Source organism: Mustela nivalis (assembly GCF_964662115.1).
Source record: "Mustela nivalis genome assembly, chromosome: 18".
NCBI lineage: Eukaryota > Metazoa > Chordata > Mammalia > Carnivora > Mustelidae > Mustela > Mustela nivalis.
The window spans coordinates 41512836-41535731 of NC_139037.1; the positions used below are offsets into that span (position 1 = coordinate 41512836).

Here is a 22896-nt window from a genome sequence, read left to right on the forward strand (position 1 = left end):
GTGCTGGGGTGCCTCTGGCCGAGAGCTGTGAGGTGGGACTCACATTTCCGTGCTTTCACACCAGCAGTCCAGGGACACTAACAGACTCAGACAGTCCCTGCAGGGCTGTGTCCAGCTCTGCAGCCTACCCCCGGAGTGACTTGGGCCAAGTCACTTCCCCTCTTTGAGGCAGGGCTTCCCCACCTGTAAAAGGGCTGCTGTCCCCCGCCCCCGCGCTGTCCCGCGGGAATGCCCCTTACCACAGAGTTGGTGAGATCTCCAGGGCCAGAGTGACTTGCCCAAGGTCACAGCACAGTTAAGAGCCAGGGAGGCTGGATTCTAACTTGGTCTGGCTAACGGGGACTGGGACGGTGAGAGGTCCCCAGACCTGGAGGACCTCCTGGGCCAACACTAGGTGAGGGGTGGGTGGGCTTAAACGCACCGGAGGACGGAGGCGGCCTCCAGGTCCCACCCCTTCCCGCCAGCGTCGGTTCCTCGATGCCCATAGCCCCCACCCCTCCGCTTCCCAGAATCTCCATCCAGCCGCCCACCCCACCCCCTCCAGCTCGCCCCGCCCCCCCGCTCCCCGTTTCGGGTTCCAAACCGGGTGGCCGGCAGCTCCCGGCCAGGGGGCAGAAGGGGAGCTGAAAGTACCCTTTCCGGGTATCAGGGGAGAGGGTCGCGGCCCGAGCCAAGGCAGCTGCCATGGCCGCGTTTCATCTGAATCGAATCTGTTTCTCTTTCTGTCCCTCCCTCTCCTCTGTTCACTTCGCTGCCTCCTTCGATTCCCAGCGTCTCTCTTTTCCCTTCCTCTCTCCTGTTTCGGTATCTCCGGCGTCCCAGCCGCCCCTCTCGGTTCCCCGGAGCGCTCGCCCTCCCCCTGCGCCCCCGGCCCTACGTCTCCAACTCTCGCTAGCCGCCTCTCTCCCGCCGGGCCCGTCGGCGCCCCTCCCCCTCACTCCCCCGGTCCCAGGGCCCTCCCGCCGCGCCGCCCCCCTTCCCGCGCGGGCGGGGGCGGCGCCGTGACGCGACGGGGCGGGGGCGGGAAGGGTGAGCTGACGCTGCGGCGGCTCCCGCGGCTCCGGGGCTCCGGCCTTTGTGCGGGCGGCGGGCGGCGGGCTGCGGCGGGCGACGCGGGCGACGCGGGCGACGCGGGCGACGCGGTCGGGTGGGGGCGGCGGCCCCGGAAGGCGAGGCAGGTGCCCCGCGGGGACGCCCAGCTCAGCCCAGCCCCGCTCTGCCGGCCCAGCCCTGCGGCCGGGCGCGCCCGCCGCGCCGCATCCATGTTCGAGTAAGGACCCGGGCGGGGGCGCGGCGGGCGGGAGGACGCGGCCGGCTGGTCCCGGGCTGCACGCGCGCCCGGCTCGGGGTTGAGGGGAGGGTGGCGCGACCGGATCCGAGGCGGGAGGGGGGCGGCGGTGGGCGCGACCGGGTGGGGGCGGGGAGGGGGCCGGCGCTGCACTGGGGCCTCGGCGCTGACGGCGGGGGAGAGGTGGGGGCCGACCCAGGCTCGTCACCGCCAGGGCGAGACGCGCCGGGGTGGCGGGGCTTTGGTGGGGGTCCCGGGATCATCCGCGGGGAGCGGGGCCTGCGGGGGAGGGCTCCGGCCTAGCCGGACGCGGTCCGGGAGGCGAAGAGTGGGTGAGAGTCTGAACCCGGGCTTTGGGCCTGGGGTGCAGGCTAGGCGGACACAAGCCCTTCGCTGGCCCGCGCACAGTCCACGGAGCTCGGGAGCAACCCCCATCCCGGCCTGGGCCCCCTCCCACCGCCTCTGTCTGTGGCGAGTCCTGGCGCCGCTGGTGGTGGGGGCTTCGTGGCCGTCCGGCCGGCCTTGTGCCTGAAATTCCCCAGGTCGTGGGGCCGGAATTGACCTCCTCCCTGTCTGGGCCCGCTATGTTTTGGAGTCTCCATTGTAGGTGTCTTGGAAGTGTGTGTCTGCCTGTCTGTATTCCTCCTGTGCATCCTCTGGCTGTGTGTAATTTACGTCAGACTCCATCTGTGGCTCCATGTGTTCCAGTAAATTTCCTGAGTATGTCTGATTGCTGTCTCCAGTTTTGTGTGTGTGTGTGTGTGTGTGTGTGTGTGTATGTGAGAGGTTCTGTGTGCGTGGCTGTGACCTTCTGTGGTTGTGTATGTGTGTGATGTGTTATTGCATCCTATCAGACCATGCACGCCTGCTTGTGACTTCGGAGTATGTGTACACTTCAGATCTCCGAGTGTGCAGAGAGCAGAGATCCTCCCTGGTTGTGCGTGTGTCTGTGAAATTTACTTCGGATAACATCTGTGGCTCCAGGCCTCTCCTTAAGTTGCCTGTGTGTCCAGTTGTGACTTGGTGGTATGTGGACAAGGTGTTTACAGCTATCATCCTTTGTCTCTGTCTGTGCCTATAATTTATCTCTGAACACGTTCACTCTTGGTGCAAATGTAAGTGACTTGTGTGTGTCCCTAGGTGACATTGTGTGTCCAGGGCCTGGGTATATGGCTGGAACCGCCTGGGGCTGTGCCTGTAATTTACTTCTGATTACATCTTGGTGTGAAAATTCCTATGTGTCTCCGTAATCCGTAGGTGACAGTTCTGTTTGAGCCTGGGCTTCTGTGTGTATGCAGTGGAGACCCCCGGGGCTTTGTGTGTGTGAGAGCACAAAGAGAGATCCCTTGTGGCTCTCAGTGGGCGAGGGACCCTCTTTCGTGAGACCTCGGGTGTACCCTTGACTGTTCGGAGCAGTAATGACTGACGTTGTTCCCGTGCTACAGTTTATAAAGCACGTTTCATGCATTATTTCCATAGCTGGCCACAGTGTTTTTTTGTTTTTTTTTTAAAGATTTTATTTATTTATTTGACAGAGATCACAAGTAGGCAGAGAGGCAGGCAGAGAGAGAGGAGGAAGCAGGCTCCCTGCTGAGCAGAGAGCCCGATGTGGGACTCGATCCCAGGACGCTGAGATCATGACCTGAGCCGAAGGCAGCGGCTTAACCCACTGAGCCACCCAGGCGCCCCTGTTTTTTGTTTTTTTGTGTGTTTTTTTAAGATTTTATTTATTTATTTGACAGAGAGAGATCACAAGTAGGCAGAGAGGCAGGCAGGGGGGAGGGAAGCAGGCTCCCCGCTTAGCAGAGAGCCCGATATGGGGCTTGATCCCAGGACCCCGGGATCATGACCCGAGCCGAAAGCAGAGGCTTTAACCCACTGATCCGCCCAGGCGCCCCTGGCCACTGTGTTTTTAAGCTGTGTCCGTGACCTCCTGGGTCCTTCATGGCTGTGTGAATGTCTGGGTTCTCTGGCGACAACAGAGACTGCTGACCCCTCCGTCCCTTGCCACGTTAGAGCAGTCCTTCACTGTGAAGGACTGTGAACACCAGGAGAGCCGAGCTGACCCTACGGCTTAAATTTATCTACAGGGTACCTGCATCGGCTGAGTTCCTTTGTGACCGCTCTTTTACGTGTATGGCTGTCCCTGTAGAATGTGATTTGCTTTCACCTCTTCTCAGAGACTTTCTTATGGCCATCTGTGTGAATGTCATGTATCTGGAACTTTCTGTGGTTTCTGTGACCCTCTGTAGCTGCACACATGCATCCTGGACAGGCGTGTGTGTGTGTGTGTAACTTCTGGGACTTTGTGGCTGTAGCATACTTGTCATGCCGCAGCTGTGTGAATCTTTATTCTAGAACCCTGCGGCTCTGGGTGCAAGGCTGACACACCTGTGGGAGCTCTGCTGTGAGGTGGATGGAGGGGGGAAACTTCTTGCAACGATGGGGAAGTACCTTTTGCCTATACTGGCTGCGTGGGACCCATACCACGTTTCCCTTAAATGCACACCTGTGTGTGCACTGCCCCTGTTTGACCAGAGGGAGCCCTAGGCCTGTGTAGGCCCAGGAAGTCTGAAGAAAGGTGTCTGCACTGGCAAAACCCTGTTTTCTTCCTAGTCCCTGCCCCCCATAACGGTCCTCCAGCCGCAACGGGCTCCTCCCTTCCCTCTGCAGCAGCCTGCCTGGTTGGGCAGCCTCAGGCCTGTGCCTGCTCTCGAACACTTCCTCTTCCTTCTACAGAAAAGCAAGATCTGGGGGCCATAGGCCCTGCCCTGTCTGTGTGTTATCAGGCCTGTCCTTAGGCACCCTCCTGTAGGCCCGTGGCCGTGGGAGAGTAGGGCAGGTGGAGAAGGCATCTGCATTTCAGGCTAGAGAGGTGAGAAGATGGGGCAGGGGAGGAAAGTGGTCACCTCCTCCTTCAGAACTCCTCCTAGCTCACCACTGCCCTCAGGGGGAAGCCCAAACTCCTGACCTGGGCCTGAGGGGCCTGGAGGGGGGCGGCCTGTGCCCTCCTGTCCTCCTTCCCCTGCCCTGCTGGCCACCTCACTCCTCAGACCTGCCAGGCTCAGTCCCGTCCCTGAACGCCACACCCCTGTTTCTAACACAGTCTTCCCTTGCGTTTTTGTCTAAGCTACTCTTCATACTCTGGCTGAGCTCAAGTGTGCCCTGCACCCCACCCACCCAGCCACTTAGCCCTCCTTTGTTTCCAAGGTCCTCAAACTTAAACGCACTTCCCCATCCTGGGCTCCACCCCCAGAGGTCTACTGTGGATCTCACAAGCCTCAGGGCTGCCTGTGTGGCTCGCCTGGGGGGTGCCTGAGCTCAGTGTCTCCATTTGACACGTGTTCTTGTTTTGCTCATCTGGGTTCCCCAACTGGAATGTCAGGTCCCTGCAGGCCAGGACCGTATCTGTTTTGTTCACTTCCGTGTCCCCAGCGCCTGGCGCAGGGCATGTGCTTGATCCGTACTTAGCGTGTGCAGGATGGAGATTGGGGTCAGTGTGGGCCCTGCGCCCTGGGCCAAGCTGTGTGTGTGTGGTCCCCGTCGGGGTCAGCGTTGGCCTCTTGAGCACAGGTGCGCTGGGGCAGGGGCAGGACCTTGGCCTCCGTTTTAGTCCCACAGAACCTACTGATCAAACCAGAGTGCATCCCTCGTGCTGGGATTTATTTGCCCTTGACGTTGAACAACGCAGGGGTGAGGGGTGCTGACCTGCCCTGCAATTGAAAAATCAGTGTATCCCTTCCGACTCCCCCCAAACTTAGCTCCTCATCGTTTACTGATGACCAGAAGCTTATTGATACCATGAGCGGTCAGTGAACACGTTTTTTGGTATACTATCTGTATTATGTACTGTATTACAATAAAGTAATCTAGACAAAATGGTATTAAGAAAATCATGAAGAAAATACCTTTAGAAGACTGTATTGTATTTATTGAATACGATTTCCGTTTAAGTGGACCCATACAGCTCAAACCTGTGCTGTTCAAGGGTCAGCTGTCTGTTACCTCACTTTCTCCCCCAGTAACCCTGTGAGGTGATGTCATTAGTCCCACCATGGTCAGGAAGAAAATGAGGCACAGGTGCAGACACTTGCCCCCAAGCCACATGGGGAGCAAGTGACTGGGGTTTGCTGAGGGTTGGGCAAGTCTCCCCCTACTTGAATCCCGGTCCTGTGAGGGGAGAGGGGCGCTCAGCCTGTCGGTCCACAGGAGCAAATGGTCCGTGCCCCAGCCTTGTTCTAGATAGTAGGAAGGTGGCTGGAAACATACCCCCACGCCGCGCGGAGCGCAGAGAGGGACAGGACTGCAGGTTAAGTGTTGTAAGTGCTGTGGAAAAAGATGAAGAGGGAGAGGGATCGAGAGGTGGGAGTGTGGTTTGAATAGAGAAGCGAGGAAGCTGACTCAGAGAAGTGTCCACTGAGCAGGAACATGAAGGGGGTGAGGAAGCCTGTCTAGGTAGAGGAACAGGCAAGGGAGGAGCTGGGGAAGAGTGAGCAAGGGGTTGATGAGAGGGTCCAGAGGCTCATTTCCCTCGAGTCAGGTGCAGTCAGGTGCAGTGGGCCCGGGCCCGACTCAGGCATTCACAGGCCCCCCGCCGGCCACCGGTGGGGAGCAGAGTGGGGGATGGGTGTCAGGGAGACCTGGGAAAAGCCAGCTCCAGGCAAGGGGCGGGGGGGGGCGTGACAGTGGCCCAGATCACCACCTATTTCATTTATTTACTTACTTATTTTATTCCACAAACTCATTTCCTAAGTGTGACTGGAATGCCTACCCTGGGTCTTGGCCTGGGCAGTACTAGGGACAAAGCAGTGACCAGTACCTTGCTGTCAGGGAGCTCACAGACCTGTGGGGGAAACGGAGCTATTGTTTGACAAGTGACTGCCCAGAAGGAGTCGGGGCTGGGGTGGGGGATGCAGAGGCAGAGTGCAGGAGAGTGGTTAGCGACAGGATGGGAGCTGCCAGAGGTCCCTAGGGAGGCACAACGGAAGCCCTGTCTGAGAGGGAGGGGTAGCAACCAAGAGCCCTGGGAGAGGCACACGAATTCGCCAGACAGGGAAGGCCAGAGGCAGTCCACAGTGAGGGAACAGCATGTGCTGGAGCTTGGAGGCAAGAGAGGGAAGTTTGAGGAGCCCCAGGTGGTCCAGGGACCCCCATCTGCCCCCCTCCCAGAGGTGATGGAGTCCACTGTGGTAGAGTCGTGCCCTGGCTTCAAGCAGCGGTGCATCCTGGGACCGGTGGTTGGTGGCCTCGAGTCCTGGCTTCTACTCCGGGAAGCAGGGATGGCGATACCATCACGTGTCCAGGGTTGCCTGAGGAATACGTAATTGTACGGGGAGCTTGCCAGCGTCTTGGTACGATGCCAGCAAGTGTCCCTCTGCTGCTCCTACTCTAGCCAGTGCAAGAGCATGCCTGCGGTCACCGATGTTTCTTGAGAGTTCGCTCCGTGTTGGGTACAGTGTTGTGTGCCAAGGACACAGTGGTGACTAACACCTTAGTTCACAGCCGGAGGTAACAATAGGCAAAATGACTCCAGGTGGTGTGTCCAGTTGGTGTGAAGTGGGCCTTGGGGGCTGGGTCCCCAGGGGAAGAGGAGCATTTGAGCCGAGTAAGACCCTGGTGGGCTGGGACATGGAAGGCCATTCCAGGCAGAGGAAACAGAAGTACAGAGGCCTTGATGTGGGAATGCAGTAGGTGAGCTTAGGGACAAAAGGGCGCTGGGGGTGGGGGAAGCTCAAGTGGAGGGTATGAGCCACGCCAGGGCCTGGGGTGACGAGGTGAGGACTTGGCCTTTACCTGGTGTACAGTGTAGGCCGGAGAGGCTCTGACCAGAAGGGCCCTGACCCAAGTCAGGTTCACAGGCTCCCTCTGGTGTAGGGGGCTGACTGCAGGGGGCGGTGATGGGGACAGGGAACCCAGGGAGACTACTGTGATGTCCTGGGTGGGGGGCGGCGAGGATGGAGGCTGGGACAGGGCGCGGGAGCAGGGGAAATGGGTGTAATGGAAGTAGATTTTGGAGGTAGAGCAGGTGGGACTTGCTAACAGATCAGAAGTGAAGAGTGAACAAGAAGCAAACGAAGCACGTGCTTAGGGTTTTAGCTCCAGCAAGTGAGTGGGGAGGGGCTACTCAAATATTTATGAATGAATTAATAATTTTAAAAATAGCAGTCTTCTTGAGAGCTTAACTCTATGCCAGGCGCTACTACAAGCACCTTACACGTAATGATTCACTGAACCACCCCGACAAGCAGACAAGGACACGTACTTAACCACCCATGGGTCCGAGCCGAAGTCACGGACGTGCAGAGTGTTAGGGAGCTGTTCACTCGGTCACACAGCTGGAAGTGGAGTCAAATGGGTGGGTGGGATCCATGGGCTGATATGTGGGCCTCCTAAAACAGACCCGTCCCCATACCCGGCCTGTTTCCCGCCAATGCCCCTCTTTTTCTCCTCCCCCAGCACCACCCCCCACTCCGGCCGGAGCACACCAAGCAGCTCCCCGTCTCTCCGTAAGCGGCTGCAGCTCTTGCCCTCGAGCCGATCCCCACCTGAGCCTGAACCAGGCACCATGGTGGAGAAGGGGTCAGACAGCTCCTCAGAGAAGGGTGGGGTGCCTGGGACACCCAGCACCCAGAGCCTGGGCAGCCGGAACTTCATCCGCAATAGCAAGGTTGGTGCAAGCCCAGTGGGTGGGGAGACGGGGGAAGGGCCAGGGAATTTAGGGGCTCATTCTGACTCGGTTCCTTTCTCTTGCAGAAGATGCAGAGCTGGTACAGTGTAAGTATTGGGCAGGGGGGCTGGAGGGGAGAAAGGGAGGGGGACAGGTGCTGGGCTTGGAGCCCTAGGCTGCAGCAGGCAAGGGATTAGGTGCCGGGGTCAGCAGATCTAGGGTCACATCCTGGACTGCCGCTTACTTCCTGTGTGTCCCTGAGTGAGTTGCTTAACTTCTCTGGGTCGGTGTCCGGAGACACTGTCCCAGCCTCACAAAGCCAAAGGGAACTCTTGCTAAGAGTGATGCCAGTGGGTCCCTGGCACAGGCTTACGTGGAAATCAGTAAATGACCGTTTTCCTGCTGGCTAATCTCGTGGGCGGGCTGGGGAAGGCAGCCGGGAGCTAGACTTGAAGCCTCCAAGAGCTGGCCGGGGGCTGAGGAGCCTGAGGGGCTTTTGGGCACTTTGTGGGGCACAAGTAGAGGGGTGTGAACCCCCAGTTGGCTTCTTACCTCCCCACCTCCTCCAGATGCTGAGCCCCACGTACAAACAGCGGAACGAGGACTTCCGGAAACTGTTCAGCAAGCTCCCGGAGGCCGAACGCCTCATCGTGGGTGAGTCCGGCGGCATAGATCCCATCCCCGGGCTGGGCCCTGGTTCCCTCGCGCTGCCCTCCCGCCTCTCCTGCCTGCGCTGGCAGGCGCAGCGTGTATGACTCGGGTGTCTGCCGTCTCTCCCCTCGGCCGCCTCAGATTACTCCTGTGCCTTGCAGCGCGAGATCCTCCTCCAAGGCCGCCTCTACCTCTCCGAGAACTGGATCTGCTTCTACAGCAACATCTTCCGCTGGGAAACAACAGTGAGCCGACTTGGGGACGAGGAGGGGTGGGCGGACTGGGCCTGGGGCCTCTTCTGACCTGCCTCTCGTCTTCAGATTTCCATCCAGTTGAAGGAAGTGACCTGTCTGAAGAAGGAGAAGACAGCCAAGCTGATCCCCAATGCCATCCAGATCTGCACTGAGAGCGAGAAGGTGAGCCGGAGGACCTGCTGGGGGACTGTGGGCACCGGCCTCAGCCAGCCCCTGCTGCCCCAAGCCCTGTTTATTCTGCACACTGAGCTCTCAGAATCCCTTGCTTTCCCCTGCCACCCCTACTGGCCTGGCCTAGGCTCCCATCACCTCTGACGCAGACCCCCCTGCACTCCCTTGTGTCAGTGCCTGTGGTCTGCCCTCTCCTCACCCCTACCACAGCTGCCCAGGGATCATATTAATAGTAGAATTCTTCCCTCCCACATACCTATAAACTCAGATGTCCCCTCTCCTTGGAAGCCTTCCCTGCCGCTCTGTTCTATCCTGATGATTGTTGCCTCGTGGTCCCAAGATGGCTGCCTGACACCAATGACTCAGACAGGAAGGGAATGGGGGGAGACTTCCCAGCAGACTTCCCTTTGTGGAATTAGGTGATCATCCCTCCTGGTCAAAGGAGACTAGAAGAGTGCTCTGGGCTATGCCTGTTTCCTGCCCTGGACTGGGAGCTTGGGGGCTGGGGCCAGGGGCCATCACCTCATGGGGACGCAGTCTGGTGCCAGGCTAGGCACAGGATAAACATTCTGTAGAGTGAATAAAGGGACGAATGAATGGATACATCAGGATGGAGATCCAGGCACAAAGTGCGGGTGGTGACGGAGCTTCCCCTCGCTCTGACCATGTCTGCCCCCGCACGCTCACAGCTCCCTCTCTCCTGCAGCATTTCTTCACCTCCTTTGGGGCCCGGGACCGCTGCTTCCTCCTCATCTTCCGCCTCTGGCAGAATGCACTGCTTGAAAAGGTGGGTCTGGGTGAGAGTGGATTGGGGATTGAGGTAGGGGTTGATCCTGGAGCCAGGAGATCCAAACTGGGGGAGCTGGAGGGCCCCTTCACTCTCCTCCATGGGCACAGGCCTCCCTTGCCTACAGCTTCCTGCCTAGACTCCAGCAGGGACCAGCACGGGCCCCAGTGCCTGGCCCTGCCCCCACCGACCTGTATCCGTGTCTCCGTGGCCCTTGCTTCACCGCCACAAATGCAGAATGCTCTGAAAATGAGAAGGTGCCTTTGTGTGTGCCGTAGCAAGGTCCGGCCCCAAGCTGACACAGCTGTTTCTAGTCTATGGCAGAACTCTCTAATAGAACTTTCCGCTACAATCAACGTATTCTCCATCCGTGCTGTCAAATATGGCAGCCGCTGGCCACACGGGCCTGTTGAACTCTCAGGAAGTGGATAGGGTAGCTGGAGATCTGCGTTTTTCACTTCATTTTGATTTGCTTAAACTTAAACGGCTCCACGTGCTTCGTGAACAGCACAGGCCTACGTTTACCTCCGTGTGACCGTTCATATGTTTTAGGACAAGAAATATTGACGTGTTCAACTCGGGTGCATCTTAGATGTGATCGTAATTCAACATAAAGTTATCATGTCTGTTCAATATTGAATATTCCAGTGATTCTCAAGCTCTGTAGCTTCCAGAACCCTCTTTAAAATAATGGTAGACTCTCCACAGAGCTTTTGTTTAAGGGGGTTAAATCTACCAATAGTTACTGTATTAGAAGTGGAAACTGGGGAATTCTTAACAACAAGAATACATGAGCACACACTGCATGAGCCCCCAGAAAAAGACAGTGTCACGTGTCACATAGCCTCTGGAAAATTCCACTGTACAGTGGAATAGTGTGAGAATAAAAGTGAAAAAGGCAAGAAGTATCTTATACTACTAGTAACACTTAGCCACACTTATGAAAATAATTTTGGTGGCATGGACCTCCTGAAAGGCTTGGGGGATCCCCAGGAATCCTTGGACCACCCTTAGAGAACCTTTGATATATTGTGCATTGTGTACTAAATATAATATAGTCATCATTATTGGTCCCATGTTACTACGTGCAGTACAGGCACTGCCTCTCTTTCCTAGATCTGCAACTTTCTTAATCTTGACATATGTCTTGCCCCAAGACATTTTGTGTAAGGGCTTTTAGACATGGCATATTCCGATGGCCTACTGTGGGCTGGCCCCCAGGCTCCCCAAGCCAGCTGTGGTTGCATGAGTTTGTACAGGTGGCTGCAAGTCACAGAAAGTCACAGAAAACTCAACCACATGTGCTTTAAGCAAAAAGACACTGAATTACTTCCTGAGTAATAATAGTAGCAAATATTTCAGGTGCTGCTGGGTGCCAGGCACTGCTCTGAGCATTACACGCAGTAATTCACTTTATCTTCACAACCACCCTGGGTGGCAGCTATCTGTTTCACTAGTGAAGCGTGGAGGGATAGCCTTGCCCGTAGTCATGAGGGTTTTCATGTGGCAGAGCTGGGGTTGTGACCCATGGCAGTTAGATTCTGTATCATGCTAATGCTCCTCTTACGAGAGGTCTGGAGGCAGGCAGCCCAGGGCGGGTTTGGGGCTCTCCCCCGTACCTCCTATGCCATAAAGACCCCAGCTCTTGTTTATTCTTCTACACTGTCTGCCTTCTGCATGTTGATGTTTTATCCACATGCTTGTTGCCTCATGGTTACAAGATGGCTGCCACAGCCCTTGACATCACATCCTCCATCACAAAAGTGTCCAAAAGTGAAGGAGAAAATGGGTGGGTAAAAAGGGCACTTTCCTTTTTCAGGGAAGGAAAACCCCCCTTTAAGCCAATTGCTCTTTGCATGTCTTCGGCTAGAACTGGCTAACAGGACCACCTCAGTTGCAAAGGAAAGATGGAAAACTTGGTGTAAACCAGTTATAATTTATCCCTAGGGCTGGGGAGGATTTTCACCCTGAACAAATTGGGTTTCTGCTGGTGGGGAGGGAGGATGGCTGGATGTCAGGTGGGCATGGTCCATGTCTGCAATTACTGGCTGACAAAACCAAGCAGGCCAAACCTGCTTTCCAGCTGTACCACACTCCTGTCCTGTCCCCTCGGGGGCAGCTCCAGCTGTGCCCATCCTTAGAGGTGATGGTGCTGGAGCAGGAGTCCAAGAGAGGGTCATGGCCTCCAGGGAGAGGGAGGGCAGGGGAGGGTTCAACGTTCAAGCCCTGGAGCCAGACTGCCAGGGTTGGGGTTTCCGTTCCATCACTGAGGAGCTGAGTGACCCAGGGCAAGTCACTGAACACCATCAGAGAAGGCCATTCCCTACTTCATAGCAGCCAGAGCTGGGCCCAGAATAAGTGCTCGGTCAGATTAGCTCTCAGGCAGGCTTGCCCAGCGGTCAGCTCCAAGATGCAAAAGCAGTCCCCCCACCTCCACTCCCCGGGGGTCACATCTCGCCACTGCCACTCGAGCACCTCTGTGCCTCAGCATCATTGCTTTAAAACAATGATGTTAGCGCTTTATAGAATTGTTCTAGAAGATTCAGTGAGTTTGCCTACAGGGCGCCTGGTAATAACACGGTGGCTGGCTGCCTTGCTGCTGGGCTGTCACTGCATTTCCGTCTCAGGCCTCCAGCCACTGTGGCCAGGAGCACTTAGGAAAGCAGTCCGGGGCAGGACAGCATGGCGGGTGGGAGCGTTGGCTCTGGGGTCCAGCTGCATGTAGAACCCTGAGTTGCCCCAGGTCGCTTGTGGGACCTCGGGCGCGTGACTTCCACTCCCCCGGCCTCATCTTCTCCTCTGTAAGTCTGGGAATGCTACCCTGTGGATGTGAGAGTCTTGTGAGGACCTAAGGGGACAGTCCTGAGCACCCTGAGTCCCTGTGAGGGGGCGGATGGAACTGGGGGGGGGCACTGCTGCCCCCTTGTGGACACTGCTGCCCCCTTGTGGACACTGCTGCCCCCTTGTGGACACCACGGGAATGCTGGCCGAGGGCTAGCGGGGCTGGGGCTGAGAAGGGCTCTGGGAAAGTGGAGGCCAACCCCATGTTCTGTCTGCCCAGACGCTGAGCCCCCGTGAGCTCTGGCACTTGGTACATCAGTGCTATGGCTCCGAGCTGGGCCTCACCAGCGAGGATGAGGACTATGTCTGCCCCTTGCAGCTGAATGGTCTAGGGTGAGTCAGAGGTTGGTGGCTGGTTCCCGGGGTAGGGGGAGACGACAGGCTCTGTGTGCAGAGCTCCTGGAGTCCCGGGTGGACTGAGGTGGGCATAGAGTCTGGGAAACCAGGTGGGCATAGAGTCTGGGCATAGTGTGGGGTGCAAAGATACAGCAGTCCCATACCCTACCTTTCCCCCACAGGAGCTCCAAAGAAGTGGGAGACGTGATCGCCCTGAGTGACATCACCCCTTCGGGGGCAGCTGACAACAGCCAAGAGCCGAGCCCGGTGGGCTCGCGCCGTGGTCGCATCACCCCCAACCTTTCCCGAGCCAGCAGTGATGCAGACCATGGGGTGAGCAGAGAATGGGGCTGAGAGTGGATGCTGATGGCAAGAGACAGAGGACGGTGTGTGTGTGTGGGGGGGTGTCAGGGAGAGGAACAGACTGAGAGGTGGTGGTGAGATGGGGAGGGGACCGACAGGGCCAGAGAAGAGGCGGATGGAGGGATAAGGGAGAGGATGGACAGAGGGATGGGATGGAGCTAAGGTGGGCAAAGGAAACGGAATGAGAGAGAGAGGTGAAAGGGCAGAAGACAGGAAGACACTGAGACAGAAGAAGCAAGGCTTGGATGGATGGATGGATGGATGGAAGGAACGATGGACTGACAGAGCTGGACAGACAAGGCACGGAAGGATAGACAGAAGGGCACAAGAGGCATGAGAAGGTTTATGGCCCAGGCACCCAGGACAGGCCTGGTAGGGGCTGAGGGGGCCCTCATCTGGGCAGCCCCAGGGCCCCTTGTGGCTCGGCTGGAAGCTTCGTGCACATGCGAACCCCCAGCGTCAAGTTTCCTCCAGTCTCAATCCTTATGGCCAATGTGGGCACACGGGGTGGGGGAGCCCTCAGGCTGGAATGGAGGGGGACAGAGCTGGAGTCAGCCTTTCTCTGCAGGCAGAGGAGGACAAGGAGGAGCAGACGGACAGCCAGCCAGATGCCTCCTCCAGCCAGACCGTGACCCCGGTGGCTGAACCACCGAGCACTGAGCCGACCCCGCCTGAGGGGCCCACCTCCCTGGGCCCCTTGGACCTGCTGCGCAGTGAGGAGCTGTTGACGGACACGAGCAACTCTTCCTCGTCCACAGGGGAGGAAGGTGAGGCAGGTGGCCCCAGGCATTTGCTTTGCTTCCACGGGACAGCCCCTGCTCAGACTGGCGTCAGCATGGGATTGGCTGGCTCCTGGGACTAAAAAGTCCAGGGGGTGTAGGCATTCAGATGGTGCTGTTAGAAATCTGTCTAGCTCTGGCTCGAAGGCAGCAGAGCGGATGGGTAAGAGCACAGACTGTGAGCCAGGCTGCCCGGGCCCAAATGCTGGCCACACTGCCTCCTAGCTGGGTAACGTGGGCACATTATTTAACGCTTCGAGCCTCATTTTTCTCATCCGAAAAATGGGGTTAGCGATAATCCTGCCCACTTCATGGGGTCGATGTTAAGAGAATGAAAGTGAGTTAATGTTTGTAAAGTGCTCAGGCCCGTCGGTGCTGGCTCTTCTTATTACTCTTTCCATTTCCCATTTGCCAGCTTCCTTCTTAGGTAGCCTCCATTCTTGGGTGGGGGGGGCGCACAGAGAGTCCCAAACCACCCTCCCCCCATCAAGCCTAGCGGGGAGAAAGCCTGCTTTTCCCACCGGAGGTACCAGAATCTCTAGGGTTGGCTCTGATTGGTCCACCTTGGATCCCAGGCCTGCCCCTGAACCAATCACAGCAGCTGAGAGCCCAGGCTGATTGGGACCATCAGAGGCCTACCCCTGTGATGCCAGTGACAGCAGTCCCCTGGGTCTGGGCGTGTGCTGCTCCATGAACCGATCACAGTGGCTCTGGCTGGCTGAGTGGGGGGGACATGTGCCTGCCCTAAAGCCACCCCTGGGGCAGAAAGGGGCCAAGTGGTGCTCTGGTCCGTGTCCACCCCAGCCCGCGAGGATGGGGCTGCCTTTCCACTGCGTGAGGCCTGGGAGTGGAGAGGAGCGGTCACCCAAGGGAAGCGGAGGCACTGCTCCAAGGAGGGAGCAATGCAGCCCCTGCCGTCCTTCCCTGTCCCCCAGCTGACCTGGCCGCCTTGCTGCCCGATCTCTCCGGCCGGCTCCTCATCAACTCCGTCTTCCACGTGGGAGCCGAGCGGCTGCAGCAGATGCTTTTCTCAGATTCGCCCTTCCTGCAGGGCTTCCTGCAGCAGTGCAAGTTTACAGGTCAGGTGGCCGAGCTCCCCTGGCTGCAAGGGAGGAGTGGGGGGCGTGGAAGCAGGAGACCAGCAAGCCCTGCAGAGCAGATGTGGCCCAGGGGACGGTGGGCAAGTGAGAAGCCACATCCGCGAGACCAGACCAGACGGGCTCTGCCTCTTAACTAGCTGAATGGCCTCAGGCAGGGTTCCGAGCCTCTTTGCCTCCATTTCTTCCTCTGTCCATGTGTTAGGAGCATGATAACAGTCCCTGCTGTAGCCAGGTCTCCTGAGAGCTGTATGAGTTGATAACTAGACACGTGCTAAGAGCAGTGGTATACAGAAAGCACTTAATAAACGCAAGTTGACAATCACACATTTAGTGGCCGCCCTGTCAGATTTGTACGGAGGCCAGGATAGACGAAGTCTATGATCTAGTGAGAATGACAGTAAACAGACACACAAATAAGTCACAGATGTGCGGGGACAGAGTGCCAGAGGGGAGTCTGTGACCTGAGGGGTCTCAGGAGAAGCTGCTGGAAGGATGTGATGAAGGAACCAAGGTCTGAAGGAGGAGCTCTTCTGGGGAAAGGCAAGGAGATGGGAGAGAAACCCAGGAGGCCAGCGGGGTATCTGCAAAGGCCCTGAGGCCAGGGGCAGACACTGGGAGAATCCCTTGAAGCTGGGCCTCTGTGGCCATGTGTGGTGAGGTGAAGCCACAGTGCCAGGTGGCACAGAAGCGTTTACGGTAGGACCAGCTGAACGGCTCAGGAGGCTGTGGGAGGGATTCAAGCAGGGGAGGGGCTAGTCAGTTGGTCGTCTTTTCCTCTGTTTCTTTTTTTGTGTTGATGAAGATGAGTCAGGTAGAATTTTCTGCAGAATGAGAGAGACCGTGCCTTGGTTTGGGGCCCCACAGTCCTCCAAAACTATGCTCATGTCCTGGAGGGACAGGCACATCAGACTGAGGAACTCAGATTCTGTCTGGGGGCCCTGGAGAGCCATGGACTGTTCTAGGCAGGTTATGGGCAGGGGCAGGCTTGGCTTTAAGAAGCTACCCCTGGACCTCAGAGGTGGAGATCGAGACCAGAAACTCAGGGGGGCGGAATGGGACCCTGGGCAGGCAGGGATGGACTGAACCAGGAGCGATGTTCAGTTTAAGTGAACACAAGGAGGAGGGAGTGTCCAGGGCAGGGCCCAGGGCTCTGGAGGAGTCTGGAGTATGGTGGGGCCACCCCTGCACTGGGACCCCGAGGGGAAGGGGGATGCTGAGGCCAGTGTGGGACCCCATGGGTGTGAGGTGTCTGGGGAACTCCCGAGGGAAGGTGTTCAGGAGGTCACAGGACCCTAGGTCTGAGGCACACAGGAGAAGCCAGGACTGGTACAGAGAGGGAAACTGAGGCTGCAGAAGCAGATGAGATGGCCCCAGGATGAGTGACAAGCATAGGGAAGAGAGAGGTCCCAGCTCAGAGTCTTAACCAACATCTGAGGTTTTAGGGCTCCAGAAGGAAGGGTGGGGCACGGGGGCAGGGTAGGTTTGGGGGCGAGTTCCCGGAGCACTAGAATGGTCCAAAAAAGTCTAGTTCCCACAGCCTGTGGGCAGAAGACTGGAGAATGGTGTCCTCATTTTGTCCCTTCCTCCCTGCCTCTCCCAGATGTGACCTTGAGTCCCTGGAGTGGCGACAACAAGTGCCACCAGCGCCGAGTGCTGACGTACACCATCCCCATCAGCAACCCCCTGGGCCCAAAGAGCGCCTCCGTGGTGGAGACACAGGTGGGCCCAGGTGGAGGGCAGAGTGGCAGGCCGGGCAGCCCGGGCTGGCTTTGGGGGACCCTGACTCCCTCCTCCCTCCTCCCCACAGACACTGTTCCGGCGCGGCCCCCAGGCGGGCGGCTGCGTGGTGGACTCCGAGGTGCTGACCCAGGGCATCCCGTACCAGGACTACTTCTACACTGCCCACCGCTACTGCATCCTGGGCCTTGCCCGCAACAAGGCCCGGCTGCGGTGAGCAGTGGCCTGGCCCCTCCCCTGACAGAGTCCCCTCCCTCAGGGAGAGGTGGCAGAACAGCCCCAGGGCTTTGGCCTGAGCCAACGGGTAGAGCCGCCGTCCACCAGGATGGGGAAGGGGGCGAGGGACAGGTCTGGGGGAAGATGAGCTCAGTTTGCGGTGGGCTGAGCTGTCTTTTGGACCCCGGGTGGAGCTGGGGCACAGCAGCAAGATGGAAGAATCGGGGCCAGGTGTGGGCCTAACTGCGGGGGGCGCAGGGCATTGCTAAATCTGGGAGACTTGCCAAGGTGTGTCGGTTTGGCCTGTGGGTGACAAGGGACCCTCTCTGAATTGGGGGAAGGAAAGCACCTCCTCGGAGTGATCGGAGTCAGACCCTGACCCCCTCCTCCTGTCCCCCGCGACCCCAGGGTGTCCTCTGAGATCCGCTACCGGAAGCAGCCCTGGAGCCTCGTGAAGTCTCTCATCGAGAAGAACTCCTGGAGCGGCATTGAAGATTACTTCCACCACCTGGGTAGGGGGAGGTCGGCCCGGCTGGGGATGGGGTGGTGGCCCGGCTGGCCGGGTGCAGCCACGCAGAGGCCCCTCCTGCGTCCACAGAGCGGGAGCTTGCCAAGGCGGAGAAGCTGTCCCTGGAGGAAGGCGGGAAGGACGCGCGCACACTGCTGTCAGGCCTGCGGCGACGCAAGCGGCCCCTGAGCTGGAGGGGTCACGGCGACGGGCCCCAGCACCCGGACCCGGACCCCTGCGCCCGGGCGGGCATGCACACCTCAGGTGTGTCCCCTCGGGCCGGGCCGGGGCCCTGGTGGGTGTGCTGGCATGGCTCTGTCTGATGGCACGGTGCTCTCCTTCAGGTTCCCTCAGCTCTCGCTTCTCTGAACCATCCGCAGACCCAGGCCCCGGGGCAGGCGTCCCCAGCGCCCTGGTTCTCATCAGCGTGGTGTGAGTAAGGGGCCGGGGCTGTGGGGTCAGACAGGCCTGGATCTGCATTCTGGTTGTGTGACCTCGGGCAGGCGTCTGGCCTCTCTGGGCCTCTTTGGGCATCTAGTGGAGTGGGAGTGTGGGCTCACTTTTTAGCATAGCGGAGATGGAGGGAGAAGATATTTGGAATGTGCCCAGTGTGTGGTGGAGAAGTCTGTCCTGCTGGGAGAGCGAGGCCCTGAGGGCTTTGGGAGGTCAGAGGAGCCTGACAGCCTGGGGGCAGGGAGGGCTTTCTGGGTAAGCAGGCACCCAGAGGAGGTAGAATGAGGGGAACTGGGAAAGATGTGGGGAGAAAGCTCTGTCATACATCTCAGTCCTATTTTCTGTGTCCAGCCCTAAGCTGGGGGGCACTGGGGACACAGAGCTGACTAGAGACCTGACAGCAGGCCAAGGTGCTGGGGGACAGGGCCGGGACAGGGAAGCTGCGGGAGGCTAGGGAAGGCTTCCCGGAAAAGCAGAGGATTTCTGAGCTGAGACCATGGAGGGTGAAGCAGGGACACCCGGGAGCACAGAGGCCAGGGATAGGGGAGGTGGGGACAGACAGGAAACTCTGAGGATGTGGAAGTGAGGTCTGAGCTTCCAGCAGACCCTGCAGGTGAGAGTCAGCTCGGTCACACACTCAGCCTCTCTGGGCCTCAGTTTCCCTGCGCCCAAAGTCCAGAGAGGGGCCATGTGGCACACTCGAGGGGCAGGGCAGGCTCTCACCTCTTTTATCTTCCTGTTGCTGCCTCCCCAGGATCTGTGTGAGGTATGGCCCTGCTTCCTGCACCCTCCTCCCTTCTCCCCTCAACCCCTAGCTGCAGCCCCTTCTCCTGACCCTGAGTCCCCAGCTCTCCCAGCCAGGCAGCCTGCTGTGGCCGTCAGGGGCGAGGCCTGGATGCGATCCCTGACTTTGCTGCTTAGGGACTATGTGACTGTAGGCATGTCAGTCACCCTCTCTGATTCCACTTTCTCCTCTGGAAAGCGGGGTGATCGTGATGCCCCTTTGTGGTTTGGTTGTGTGGGTGCTGACGTTGGAGAGCCTCTGTGTCCAGACGCTGACCTCTGACCCCTGCCCTCAGCCTCATCGTCCTCATCGCCCTCAATGTCCTCCTCTTTTACCGCCTCTGGTCCCTGGAGAGGACGGCCCACACCTTCGAGTCCTGGCACAGTCTGGCCCTGGCCAAGGGGTGAGTGGGGGGCCCGAGGGGGCTGGGGACTTGGGCGGATCGGGCGAGGCCGCCGCCCAGCTCAGGCCCTGCACCCCTTGCAGCAAGTTCCCCCAGACAGCCACGGAGTGGGCGGAGATCCTCGCCCTCCAGAAGCAGTTCCACAGCGTTGAAGTGCACAAGTGGAGACAGATCCTGCGGGCATCTGTGGAACTCCTCGATGAGGTGCGGCTGTGGGGCTGTAGGGCCCTGGGTTCGGATCCTGGTGTGAGGCTACCTCTGGGCCTCAGTTTCTTCCTCTGTACAAGGAGGAAGCCAGTCCTATTCCCCAGCTCCCAGGGTTGCTGGAAAAATGGAAGAAAGAGGTGGCTTGCAGCCAAGGAAAAATGTCCACGGTGTCTGACTTCAGGCATAGCTGGGTACAGCCACCCTCATGCCATCTCCTGCCTCTGCCCACTGCCAGGGTTGGCTTTATTTGGTGGTATCCTACCCTCCTGCCCTTGACCAAGGTGGCAGCTGCCGCTCTGGCTGACACGCAAGGGGAAGGGCTCGTTCTCACTGGCCGCTGGGCTCACCTGTCCATCCCTGAACCCATCACAGTGGCTGGGGGGCAGGCGAGGCTTGGTCCTTGAATCCCACTCCCACTAAGGGGTCACATGAGGGTGGGAAAGAGTTCCTCCCAAGGATGCGAGGAGGGTCTCATCTCCAGAAGGGGTTGCCCCGAACGTTGTCTGTAGTGCAGTGGCTGCATCTCTGCAGACGGCCACGTTCAAGTTCCGCTGTGTGACGTTGTATGAGTGACTACACCATTGCCAGCCTTGGCTTCCTCCTCTGTACATGCTGTTACCTCAGAGACGGGCGTGAAGATCAAATGAGTTAACGTTGGAATAGTGCTCGTAGTAAACACTGCGCGTGTCTCTGCGGTTATTAGCCTGAGCCCAGTGCCCGTGCACAGCAGGAGCTCCGTTAATGTGGTGGTGGGTCAGCACAAAGGTCAGGTACTGGGGTGGTACCTAAGGTGGGAGGAGGAGGGGTGGGAAGCGGAGGAGAGGCTGGCATTGGCTGGGTGCCCAAGGATATCAGAGCCCGAGTTGGGGCATGACGGCGAAATTGTGTGTGGTCACTGGAGACCATAACGTGGAGCCCACCTCGGGGGGCTTTGTTGCACCCTGAAACCAGGCTGGCGGGGAGATGCTCGTGCTGGGAAGGCTGCGCAGAACAGGGCAGGAGGCGATCGAGGCTGGGGTCACATCACCCAGAGAGAGGGATGGCATGGCCTCCCCATCCTAAGTTAAATTCTGATGATTTTCCTTTTAAATTGCCAAGGACACAGAGTTGACTCCACAGATGCGTTTACCGCAGACTCAGATGGAACTGGGCTGTCCTGTGAGCCAGTTTGCTTCTCCAGGCCAACCTGTGTTGCCCCGCATCTAAGCGGTGGGGGTGGGGGGGCGGCTAAGGTCTGAGAAGCCCAGAATTCCCCAAGGTCACACAGCAGGGAGTAAGAAGAGCTCCTGTGCCAAGTGCTAGGTGTTCGGCCATCAGAGCCCTGAACTCGTCCTGGGATCTTTCAGCTGGGGAGCCTGGGACAGTTATGGGGCTTGCCCATGACCACCCAGTACATAGCAGGGGTGTGCCCGGAACCTGGGCCATTGGGACCCCTTCCTTCACCAGCATCTTAGAAGTTAAACTGGGGGCAGTACGGCTCCACTGTTTTCACGGGGTGACCTTGGTTGGGGACATGATCTCTTTGGAGCCTCCCCAGTTCCTCAACGGCGGGAAACCCTGCCAGCACTCACCTCCCACCTGCCCACTTCTTCCTCCCAGATGAAGTTCTCGCTGGAGAAGCTGCATCAAGGCATCACTGTCTCGGACCCTCCCTTCGACTCCCAGCCACGGCCTGATGACAGCTTCTCCTGAGGAACCCCAGCCCCACGGCCGACCCCCCTAACGGATAGATGGACACAGAGCCTCGGTGGCCACTGCTGGCACGGTGTGAGCGCCGGGAGCCTCCCGCCCACCCCTCCCCGTGGCCCAACCAGGGGCCACACAGACATGGGGACCACAGAACCGAGATGCACTTTAGACCAGCGTGTGCAAGTCCAGCTGCCGTCACCGGCCCAGCCAGGGAGCTGGCCTGGCCCCCCGCTAACTTATTTTGCCCAGCTGGGGTTGTGGGGGGCGCCTCTGGGGTGCACGATTCCCTCAGCTCTGGGTTTAATGTATTATATTTATTTGGGGCCGACGGAAAGCCCCAATAAAGGGTTGGAAACAGCTGTGGCTGTGCCTGCAGGGTCCCCAGGAGTGGGCGGGGGTCTCCTGTGGTGCTGGAAGGGGGAATCTGTCCATTTTCCAGGGGCCCAAGTCACTCACATGATCTGGGATTCTTCAGCATCTTTCACGGGCTTTGTGTCTTCGGGGTCCAGTGTCAGGGCTGTGAGGGCATATGCAGGTGCCTGGTTGCCTGGGTTCAGATCCTACCCCGGATCCTTAGCAGTCACGTAACCCAAGTCAAGCCTTCTGAGCTTCCCAGTTTCCCCTTCTGTACAATGGGCGTTAAGAGCGGCACTTGTCTCCCGGGGTTCTTAGAAGTGAATAGTCCTACACCTGCCCCGAGTTTCTGAGTCAGCAGCTCTGGGTGGGCTGAGAGTGTGCACTTCCGACAAGCTCCCTGGATCCCACTTCGCGAGCCACTCTGACAAGCGCTGCGTTAATGAGTGTGGCGCCTCACAATGGGGCCTGGCGCAGAGTGAGTATTTAGCTGATGTTCCTCATCATGGAAGAGTGGGGGGGAGAGGAAGTGACTCCTGTAGTAAGCACCAAATGGGGACCAGACTTTGTGGCAAGGGCTGGTGCTCGTTTAAGTCTCATGGTGACTCCGTGAGATGGGGGGAGGCTGATAGGTATGTGTCTGAGGCCACTGCAGGCCTGTCCCTGGTGTCTCCACACTTAGATGCAGGGTCATGTCCCCTGCAGGACCCTACCACGGCCTGTACAGGTTGAGGCCATCTGGAACCATCTTGCTAATGAAGAAATGGTCTTAGAGGCCAAGTCTCTGGTCCAGGTAGAACCCAGGTGTGTCTCATTCAACCCTGTTCTGGTAGCAGAGTGAGTGAGAGATAAGGAGAGACCTTTGACATGTCACAGGCTGTGAGAAACTTCTTAATAAATGGCTTGGGACAGAGGACTGTAGGGAGGGGGTTGGATGGAGGTGGGAGGGACCACGGGTGGCAAAGGGCCAAGCCAGCCTCCCCTCTCGCTATGTGAACATGGCGAGTTACCTACTCTGGGCTTCCGTTTCCTATACCTGTTAACTGGGAATAGTGACAAAACCCACCCCGTGGGAAGAATTGCAGTTAATATTAGTAAAGCGCTGAGAACAGCACCAAGCCCACGGTAGCTGCTCAGTGAACACCAGCTTGTAAGGCTGTGAGTGGGTGCCCTTGCCCAGTGCCTAAGGCCTGTCCTCACTGCCACTGCTAGGAGGAGGGCTCGGTACAGCAAGAGAGTTATTTTCTGCAAGGCAATTTCACAGCCCAGGAAGTGTTGGCACAGAGGCCCAGACCACAAAGGTGTCCA

General features: G+C 58.4%; 1 protein-coding gene across 3 annotated transcripts; it reads left to right on the top strand.

Moving 5' to 3' along the window:
• The first annotated feature begins 651 nt into the window (after positions 1–651).
• On the top strand, positions 652–21591 carry GRAMD1A (GRAM domain containing 1A). Of its 3 annotated transcripts, none has more exons than XR_014305162.1 (19): positions 652–1270; positions 7745–7955; positions 8042–8062; positions 8525–8609; positions 8748–8851; positions 8927–9022; positions 9738–9818; positions 12880–12992; positions 13178–13328; positions 13927–14125; positions 15073–15216; positions 16838–16956; positions 17045–17187; positions 17599–17702; positions 17789–17962; positions 18043–18130; positions 19134–19338; positions 19422–19542; positions 21145–21591. XR_014305162.1 is itself a non-coding variant. In XM_082708620.1 (19 exons), the coding sequence occupies exons 1-19, from the start codon at positions 1263–1265 to the stop codon at positions 21235–21237; spliced, it is 2163 nt and encodes a 720-aa protein (XP_082564746.1). In that variant the 5' UTR covers positions 652–1262; the 3' UTR covers positions 21238–21591. The 3 variants fall into 3 exon arrangements, 2 of the variants coding, with proteins under 2 accessions (XP_082564746.1, XP_082564747.1); XM_082708620.1 differs by having other exon boundaries at positions 19231–19338; XM_082708621.1 differs by lacking the exons at positions 19134–19338; positions 19422–19542; positions 21145–21591 and adding an exon at positions 18906–19103.
• The last annotated feature ends 1305 nt before the right edge of the window (positions 21592–22896 follow it).